The following is an 11281-nucleotide window of genomic DNA, read 5'->3' as shown; positions in this document are numbered from 1 at the left end:
GATAGAGCTTGAGAGGTACTGCCAAGAGGAATGGGCAAAAATTCCCAAAGACAGATGTGTCAAGCTTGTGGCATCATATTCAAAAAGACTTGAGGCTGTAATTGCTGCCAAAGGTGCATTAACAAAGTATTGGGCAAAAGCTGTGAATACTTATGTAAATGTGATTTGATCAGTTTTTTTTTTTTAAATACATTTGCAACAATTTCAAAAAATCTTTTTTCATATTGTCATCATGGGGTTTTGTGTTTTGAATTTTGAAGAAATACATTTAATCTATTTGGGAATAGGGCTGTAACATAAAAAAAATGTGGAAAAACTGAAGAGCTATATATATATTTTGAGTTGAAGTCAGAATTATTAGCCCCCCTTTATTTATTTTATTACATTTTTTTATATTTCCTAAATGATGTTTAATAGAGCAAGGGCATTGTCACAGTATGTCTGATAATGATTTTTGTTCTTCTGGAGAAAGTCTTATTTTTTTTTTATTTTGGCTAGAATAAAAGCACTTGCCTAAAAGCCATTTCAAGGTCAAAATTATTACCCCCTTTGGTCCCACTTTATATTAAGTGGCCTTAACTAATATGTATTTACACAGGAATTAATAGTTTGTTACAATGTACTTATTTTTTAAATACATGTATTAACTGTGTACTTATGCTTGATTAAATACATGTATGTAATTACATTTGTAACTAACTTTTGTAATTACATTTGTAAATACACGGTTGGCCATCCCTTACACCTTAACCCACCCTTAAACCTACCCATGCCACCAAACCTGTCCATAACCCAACCTCTATCCCAACTCAAAAGCACCACAAGTGTTCTCAAATACATTATAAACACAGTAAGTACATTGTATTTATTTTTTGATGTAAGTACATAGTAGTTAAGGACACTTAATATAAAGTAGGACCCCCCCTTTTAGCTATATATATTTTGGGATAGTCTACAGAACAAACCTTCAATAACTTGCCTAGATAAAATAAATCAGTTATTAGAAACGAGTTATTAAAACTATTATGTTCAGAAATGAGTTGAAAACAATTTCTCTCCGTGAAAAAGAAATTGGGGAAAAAATAAACAGGGGGGGCTGATAATTTAGGGGGGCTAACAATTCTGACTTCAACCGTATATATATATATATATATATATATATATATATATATATATATATATATATATATATATATATATATATATATATATATATATATATATATATATATATATATATATATATATAAAAACAAATAAAAATTCCTGTACATTTTCACAATTGTATCAGCCACGTGTGGGTCTATATATATTTATTTATTTATTTATTTTTATTAACTTATTAATATTTTTTAATTCTGCCAACCACAAGCTTTTAAACAGAAGTGTATATGTTACAAAATTGTAAAAATTAGCATGCTAGTATATTATTCTGAATATCCCCATTGATTGATTGCTTTTCTACCAACCTCTAGAGGCCAGTGTTGTAAAATAAGCAGTTTGACATCATTTTACAGGTCATTTTAGGCCACTTTTCAGTAAATTAGAAACTTTTATTATTCGTTGCCAGAATTGAGATAATTTAACTTAAGCATGACTTTAAAAATATCATCACTCATGCACACGGTAAAACACAGTTGTGCATACTCTTAATAAATGGTGAGTTGTTTCAGTGCGATTTTGTATAAAATATGGACATACCCACACTGGCTTAAAATGTTTTACATTATAAAATATTTGACATTTTACCCAAATTTAAGTTGTAACAACTTGCAATTTAATAGTGTTCTTGTATTATTCCTTCTGCTTTACAAATGTACACTCAAAATTGTTTGCTGCTTGTTCAAATACTTATTTAAGATGAGCTGAATTAACATAGTTCTGGAGTTTGTTTGGGACAACTTAATTGTTTCATGTTCAATCCACTTAAGTTTGTAAAAACAATTTAGTTAACTTAATTGATTTGTGTTGGGACAACATGAAGGAATTGTGTGGAACCCAACATTTTTATACAGTGTACATGATTGCTTTTTTCAGTCCAATTTTGAGGGATGTAAACAATATCAATGGCCCTAACGTGTTTCCTGTTTTACATTTTTACTTTCCATAGCTTCTGAGAATCTGAAAAGGTCCATGTATTGGCAAATAATGTAATGGCAGCTATTGCAATCTCTTTTTGTAGTTTGACAACAGGAAATACATGAGCTAATGACATCGCCACATTGAAATGGTCTATAAGGCATGGCTTATTGGTCAATTGTTGTGTTGAAGCTGGTTTGATAGACTGCCGGACAGAGAATGATGGCCTGTGATGGCTCTGTCTGCATGAATGGAGGCATTTAGTCTCTGCACACTGTTAAAGGAAAACAAAAGGCTGCTTCTGTCCCTCTTCTCCATGTGCACAGAGAGAAAAGCAGATCCAAATCACATTATGTATTAGCATATCCACAAAAATCACGGTTCGATACGATACGACACAGTGGTGTCACGGTTCGGTATGTTTTCGATACAGCAATAAAATAAAAAAGCAAGAGGATTTCTCTGATTTCAATTTTTTAATGTATTAAAACTAAAATCATAAAAGTATGATCTTGTTTTTTTTTCTTTTACTTTAAACAGTGATAGAGCTACACTTCTGGGGTTTCTGCTTAGCAGCAAATAAAACAAATCCTTCTTTATACTCAAAACCAAAAAGCTGCTTATAAAAATAAATAAATAAATAAATATATATATATATATATATATATATATATATATATATATATATATATATATATATATATATATATATATATATATATATATATATATATATTTATAAGCAGCTTTTTATATATATATATATATATATATATATATATATATATATATATATATATATATATATATATACATATATATATATATATATATATATATATATATATATATATATACATAAAAATATATATATAAAATAATATATATAACCCAATATATAATTATATATATAAATGAGTGTGTGTGTGTTTGTGATATTGTAGCAGTTAAACAAATAAAAAGAAATTAATAATTTAGTTTTTATATGGAACTCAGTTTCAATCATTTTTTAGGTTTCATTTTTAGAAAGATGAGTGTTCACCTTTCCTTCAGACAGCACAGATCTGCTCGATTTGACTGTCACCTGCGATTTTAGTGGATCTAAAAGCAGGAATTATTTGAATGAAAAGGGTTTATGAAGAAATATTGTAACGGGGCTCTATTACATTTATCATTTTCTTAAAACCCGAAATTTCCTCTACCGATTAAGATCTCTCATATCCAAAGCTATAAATGTACTGATCGCCTTGTTGATTTGTTTTGAGGCAGCGGGGGCGGAGCCAGCATAAGCAGGCTGACACAGAAGGCAGCAAGATAGCTAATGAGTGCATCATGCTTTAATAAAGTGATATTCTGAGTTCAAAAGCGATGTTCTACTGTTTAACATGATGGCGGGGAAGGCAGCTTGTTGGATGCCACGTCATTTAGGATGCCATGTTGTTGCACTGAAAACATGATATTTTGTACTTATTCACTTTTTTCTTTTTAGATCTTAGTCTGAATGGAATTGTTGGGTTTGTAATGCATACCGAACCAAAAGTCTCGTACCAAAGGTTCAATACGAATACACATATTGTTACACCCTTAATATATATATATATATAATGTACATACAGCACTGTTTTTGTTTTGCTACTTTATTTCTTAAAGGCTAGTGGAATAACTTAAACAAACTGTCATTTTTCAAGAAATCTTTAATTGTGTGAAATTTATTATCAGTTTCTTAGGCAGAAATATTTTAAACAAGCTTTTTAAAGTATGCTACAAGTGAAATAATTGTTGGTTCTTGTAAAAAGTAAAATCAACTACTATTAAAATTTTATTTTTGGCTTAAATTTAATAAAGTGATATAAAGTAGATGACCAAAAACACACAAACAAATTACTTGGAATGGAAGCAGAAAATTTCCCAGAGATGGGTTGCAGCTGGAAGGTAAACTGTGTAAAACATGCTGGATAAGTTGGCGGTTCATTCCGATGTGGCCACCCCAGATCAGTAAAAGGACCTAGCCGAAAAGAAAATGAATGAATGGAAGCAGAAAATCTACAAAATAAAAAGCTAATTAAACTACCAATAAAAACTACTACAATCGTTACTTAATAATAACTTTAGTGTTGAATAGATGTTTTCAGTCTTATGGCAACAAAGGCAAAGAATTATTTTATATTATTACTATTATTATTATTTAGCAGCACGGTGGTGCAGTTGGTAGCACAATCGCCTCAAGAAGGTTGCTGGTTCGAGCCTCAGCTGGGTCAGTTGGTATTTCTGTGAGTAGTTTACATGTTCTCCCCATATTTGCTTGGGATTTTGCTCCAGTTTCCCCCACAAGCCCAAAATTGTGTGGTATAGGTGAACTAGTAAAGCTTAATTGTGGCTAGTGTATGTGTGTGAATGAGTTTGTATGAATGTTTCCCAGTGATGGGTTGCAGCTGTAAGGGCATCCGCTGTGTAAAATACCTGATCAATAAAGGGAAAAAGCCAAAAAAAAAATGCATAAATAATAATAATTATTATTATCTTAATTTTGATAGATTTGATAGACGAGACCCACAGAACCAGCAAGATTTTTACACTGTTGAAGTCTGTGAACAATCACACCTGAGCAATGCCTTCATGACTTTATTCTCCATATGAGAGGTGTCCTTAAGCTGCCATCATTAAAATAAAACAAAAACTTTTATAAAGTATTAAATGCATTTCAGTAGTTCAGTAATTTCTCATTGTGTCATTTCATTGTTATTACACATAAATATGGTTTCATTTATTTATTTTTTTGTTGCTTTTATTTCTATATTTCAATTGTTTGGGTTTTTACCAAAATCTTATTCAATTCCATGTCAACAGCTCCTTTAGACAAATTACTCCCAGGAAAAAATTATATGTTCAATACTTATTTTCCCCACTGTATGTTCTACCTGCTTTCTGTGCGAAATCCCATTTGATAGAAATGTCCTCTTAATTGTGCACCTGACAGATTCAATCACACTCACAGACAGTTGAATAAAGGCTCCTTTGTGCGATCAAGCCGGTGGATGTCAGAAACAAGCTGAACACACTCTAAACTCACCAAAAATCCTTTTGTGGCCTTACATGACATCTTGTTTTCTAAAGTCAATTAAACCTGCATAACTTTACTTGTTGCAGGTTTTATTACAGCTTTTCAAATGAATACTTTGTTTTCACTGCTTTTCCAGCGGAAGAAGAAGCCGAAGGACAAGAGCGTCTCTGCGGCACTGCTGAATGAGGGGATCGCTGGGGTGATCAAACTGGCAAGTCCGCTGTCTCAAGAGAAACATAAGAAGAAGAAGGAAAAACTAGGGAATAAGACTGAGGAAGAGGACGAAAAGAAGGAAGGAAAGGATGAGAATAAGGAGGAAGGGAAAGAAGAGAAGACCATTACAGTGAGGAAGAGAAACAAAAAGCACCTGAAAGTCACCATCGCTCCTGGTACTGTGACTTCAGCATCTGCTGGGCAGGTGAGATCAGCTTTCAGTCTAGTAACAACAATAATGGGGAAAATGACTTATTTTTCCCGCCATTTTATTTTATAACAGCATTTTCTGTACCTGTAAGTAGTACTCATAAAATATTGTTTCACCATCAATATCACCATGTGCACATTCACAATAGTCACACTAGAGATTTGAAATTTGTGGGGTCACTGCAGAATTTAACTGTGATAGGGGGAAAGTTGATCATTTTCATGTGTTTTTTAAGCTTGTGATTGTGTGAGCATTCAGGCACAAGTGATTGTACCATTTGTAACTTTAGCAAAGATTAATTGTAAATAATATTTCAGCATCTGAATGCTGTATAACTCCACAGATAAAACACTGAGCCTTTTTGAACTTTTGCTCTACAGTATTTATCTGTGCTTGTATTTGTTTATTATATTTTATGCATGGCTCTTTTTCCATAAAATTATTCCAATCTAAATTAAGGAATTCTTTCTAAATAGAGCTATGTAAATATTTTTGTTTGATATTACAACATAATCTAATGGCTAGGCTTGGGCGGTAATATGGTAAACTGCGGGATGTAAAAATAGCAACGGCATGAGTTTCCATATTGTTATACCTTCATTAAAAACAATGATATAGGAGACAAGGGTTAAATAGTAAATTTCATTTATTTTTTGTCTAAAAATGTGTATGCCTGTTGTAGGGTGGGAGGGGTGGATAGCAAGTCTCGAAAAAGAACACAACTTCTGCAGTTTGGCTGTATTTCGAGATTCGACTGAATGAGAAAGGAGAGGTGGTAAATATGGACGAGACTATTTGCAAATTGTGCAACAAAAATTTGACCATGAGATGGAAATACCTTGAATCTAAGATTGCACACACTTTTGAAAATCAACCTAATATGCTGATTAATTTTCCTGTCACAACATGCAGGACGTTTGAAGGGGCCATTTAGCCTTTTGTTATTTTACATCTATGAACAATTTATTTTGCTGCTTAGTATTTTATCTCAGTATTTTATTGCCAATAATTGCCATTAGGAAGAAACACAATCATTCCATTAAACATTTGATTAAAAAAATATTGGAATACACTCAAAATGAATCCCTATTTTTTGTCCTATTTTATTTAAACACATTATTCTGGTTAGTTTTCTAACCAGCTTCTAATAATTTACAACACTACTAGTAAAATGTAATAAAATAGTTTAGTAACTTATTTATCAACTGGTCTGGACCATCCAAGATCTTTAAAAGATTTTAAAAACATCTATTGTACCCCTAATGAAGTGCACTAGAGGGTTAATCTTGGTGGATATTGAGCACAATAGGCTGAAGTTGGCACTGAGACTGGTGCTGTGTGAAATAGCAGCCCTCGCTCAACCAGCTCATGCCAATGACAACAGCTATCCCTTTTTCTTACAAAGCTATTGAGCGGTATAAAAGCTTCTGTTATGTAAGATGTTGTCCTGGTAACTACATTTGCTTGCAAAATGTGACAACAACTGCTTGCAAACTGTAAATTCAGTGACTTTAATGATGCTGCATATACATGGGCATAAATAAAATTCAGATTTGCTAAAATTAACATTTTGTTTTACATTTAAAGACTAAAAACAGATTTTTGAAAGGCAACAACCTAAAAAAATAAATGTAAAAATTATATATATATATATTGAAAAAAACATTCATATTGATTAATTACTTTTTTCAGTAAAGCATAACATTCAATATCTTAAAACATTTAAACAACGAGAAATGCATTTGAAACCTTTTAAAATCAATGTTAATTTCAATATTAACTAAAAACCTTTTGAATCACATTTAAATCAAAATTGTCTTTCATTTATTAATTTTCTTCCAGCTAAGTACCTTTATTAATTAGTGGTCGCCAAAGCGGAATGATCCGCCAACTTATCCAGCTTATGTTTTATGCAGTGGATGCCCTTCTAGCTGCAACCCATCACTGGGAAACATCAATACACACTCATACACTATGGACAATTTACCTTAACCAATTCACCTATAGCACATGTCTTTGAACTGTGGGGGAAACCAGAGCACCCAAAAGAAACTTACGTGAACACAGGGAGAACATGCAAACTCCACACAGAAATGCCAACTGACCCAGCCGGGGATCTAACCAGCAAAATTTTTGCTGTGAAGCGACAGCGCCACCCACTGCACCACCATATTGTCTTTTTTTTAGCATTTTAAAAATCCTTAAGATAACATTTAAAATAAAGTGTTGTAACCCTAACATAAAAAATACAAACAAATATTTTAATTGCATTGATTATTGTTAGTTAATGACTTAACTAACTTAAGCTAAGTGAGCTTTATTAACTAACAAGATTATTTTTCCATACCAAAGGTAAGGGATAATGGTCACACTTTACAAAAAACTTTCAATAATGTATTTATACTGTCACACTTTATTTTGATGGTCAGTTTGTCGAATTTAAGTTACATTAACATAAACTAAGTATAAACAGTTTTTGAATTTATTGATAACATTTCAACATTTACCAATGTCCTATTAAATTCCAAATACATGCTTGTAAACATAAGTTAATGCACTGTGAGTTAACATGAACTAACAATGAACAAATATTGTAATAAATGGATCGTTCATAGTTTGTTCCTCTTAGTAAATTCCTTAACTAGCATTAAATAACACAACCTTATTATAGTTACCAGAGTAATTCATGATTTTCAAAGTTATGGCTTACGTAATGCATATCATTGACAACAAAAATATTTAACACAATTTATTTTCATAAATTAACTGATAATGACAGCTTTTAGTTTCATAACCTGCAATTCTTTTTTTATGTTTCATAATTGTATATGTGCATACCTAACAACCCTGCAAACACACATACTGTGTACATGGCTTATAGGGGCACTTGGCATACTTTATTTTATACTGTAAAAACACTTATTATTTGACCCTACTTCACTCCAGCCCCTAAACCAAACCCTCACAGGAAACTTGTGGCAAATTTTGAATGTTAAAAAGACCCCAGTAGGTAGGGCTGAACAATATATCGTTCAAGCATTGATATTTCAATGTGTGTATCTGCAATAGTCACATTGTGGGATTTCATTATTTAATAAAGATTACAGGAAAAAGATATTATCATATGCTATTGTATATTATTATTTATACAATGATAACCATATTATTTACATTTGATTGTTCAATTTCTATTATTGGGATTTTGTTTATCGTATACACAAATAAATAACACCAGGTGTATTTAACTTCTATCCTATAAGAACTATATGACGTTTCTATACCTATTATTTGACTTCTATGTTTCAGAGTATTGGTCACTAAATGTTGGGATGCATCACTTGACTCAATACTGTATAGTTTATCAAACAGAGACCCATTTGTTCATGGGGAGGCAATAAACTCTCCCCCACACAACAGATCAAATCTATCGTTGCATTGTGCTAAACACCCAGTGACATTCCACCATTGTGTGGATCTGAAGCACTACAGGGGCAACACAAACTTGCACAGAACAGATCAGATCAGATCAGATCACCTTTCCCTTCTCCAGCACTGATCATCCACAGCATTTTGCACCGTCATCTCCACACACAAACAACACCAGAACATCCAGCAGCTCTGGTGTAATCACTCGGCATCCATAACTAGGGCGGTCCGTGCTGGATTCCTACCGGGTAAGTTGCACTGCAGGTACAGTTATTTACTGCGGTCAAGCCAGCCGCGGTTCGGAAAAACACAGTCAAGCCAGCCGCGCTTTATATTTTGGTGCGCGCGTATTATTATCATTACGGTAATGTCAGCAGCCACACAGAGAGCGCTCCACAGAGCACCCATTTCGCCCAGAACAGAGAGATGACAACGAAATATAAGTTTATCCCCCTTTCCTCCCACGTATGCTTTATTAAACAATTTATTAGCTTTTTTGACTGTTGTTATTTAAAGAAATTGGTTTCTGGGCTTACCTTTAATTTCCTCAAGTTTATCTTTTTGCTTCAAATGATTTTATAGCAGATCAAACGGACAGAATAAATATACGATTTCTAAATACACAGAATGCGTTTCTACTTCTCCTAGCCAACTACAGTACATTGCAAATAAGGTTAAATGCAATTTTATACAACGTGGCTAAACTCAGAAAGTGAAAACAATCATAAAGTAGTCCAACAAAACATTGTTTGAATTACAAATATATGTTTATTTCATTTAAAGGAGATTTAAAAGGTTATGTTTCTTTCAGTATATGGGATATGGGGCATTATTACACTTTAGATGACTGTAAAGACCTTATTATTTGTTATAAGTAGAATATAACAACAATAAGATCTGATGCAGGAAGTCAAATACTAAGCATACATCATATGAAGCCTGTTTTACTGCAGCATTTTGGAGAAATGTACCATTAACACACTTTAAAGTGCTATAAAGAAATAAGTAAAAAAAAAACAAAGTTTGGTTCTGATACAGGATGTACATGCATACCTCATGTGAAAGACCTCATTTAAGTTAACAGAAGAAAACTATGGACAGGACATCCAATATTATATGCATACCTCATAATAACTTACTGCAGCATTTTGGAGAAATTTGCTATTATTGAGCTATAAAGTCTTTAAAGTGTTATAAATACATTGTTTGACATAAGTTAAATAAAAGACTGATCAGGTCTGATACTAGATGTCTCATGCTATATGCATATATACAACATATGAATCCTTTTTACTGCAGCAATTTGGAAAAAAAATGCTCATTTAAAAGATGTAGAAAAAAAAACAATAGTCAGGTCTTATACAGGACATCCCATACTAAACCTCATATAAAGACTTGTTACTGCAGCGTTTTGGAGAAATTGGGCATTAACATTACTCAAAGTGTTATGAAGACCCAATTTTCAATAAATAGACAAAAAACAATGATCAGTTCCTGTACAGAACATCACATACAATATGCATACTACATATAAACACTTCTTACTCCAGCAATCTGGAGAAGTGGGACATTAACAAAATATAAAGTGTTATAAAGACCCAATTTCGATTAAGAAGAAAGAAACAATGGTCAGTTCTTATTCAGGACATCCCATACTATATGTGTACTTCACATGAAATCTTTTTTACTGCAGCGTTTTGGAGAAACTGGGTATTAACCTATTATAAAGTGATATAAAAACCCCATTTCTAATAAGTAGAAAAAAACAATGGAAAGTACTTATACAGGACATACCATACTATTTATGTACTTCACATGAAGCGTTTTTACTGCAGCGTTTTAAAGAAACGGGGTATTAACATAATATAAAATACTATAAAGACCACATTTTAAATTGGTAGAAAAAATCTATGGTCAGTTCTTATACAGGACATCCCATACTATATGTGTACTTCACATGAAACCTTTTTACTGCAGTGTTTTGGAGAAATTGTATATAATATATTTCAAAGTGTTCTAAAGACCCCAATTCAAATAAGTAGAAAAAAACAATGGTCAGTTCCTATACAGGACATCCATACTATATCTGTACTTCACATAAAACTTTTTTACTGCAGCATTTTGGAGAAATGGGGTATTAAAATAATATAAAGTGCTATAAAGACCTCATTTCAAATAAGTAGAAAAAAACAATGGTCAGTTCTAGTACAGGACATCCCATACTATGAGTGTACATTACATGAAACCTTCTTACTGCACTGTTTTGGAGAAATGAGGTATTAACACAACAA

At 32.2% G+C, this 11281-nt stretch overlaps 1 protein-coding gene across 7 annotated transcripts in view; it reads left to right on the top strand.

Moving 5' to 3' along the window:
- pleca (plectin a) overlaps positions 1-11281 on the top strand; it is a 214024-nt gene that overhangs the window by 7078 nt on the left and 195665 nt on the right. For 4 of the 7 annotated variants that reach the window (NM_001430891.1, XM_021468103.3, XM_021468104.3 and 1 more), the window contains exon 3: positions 5277-5558. In NM_001430891.1, the coding sequence (NP_001417820.1) occupies positions 5277-5558 (282 nt within the window). Of the gene's footprint in view, positions 1-5276; positions 5559-9064; positions 9239-11281 lie in introns of those variants that run through there. The other 3 variants (XM_073930978.1, XM_073930976.1, XM_073930975.1) reach the window with 1 other exon arrangement.

Source organism: Danio rerio, chromosome 19 (assembly GCF_049306965.1).
Source record: "Danio rerio strain Tuebingen ecotype United States chromosome 19, GRCz12tu, whole genome shotgun sequence".
NCBI classification, from domain to species: Eukaryota; Metazoa; Chordata; class Actinopteri; order Cypriniformes; family Danionidae; genus Danio; species Danio rerio.
The sequence above is the reverse complement of the archived record's forward strand: the minus strand, read 5'-3'. Positions and strand labels throughout refer to the sequence as shown.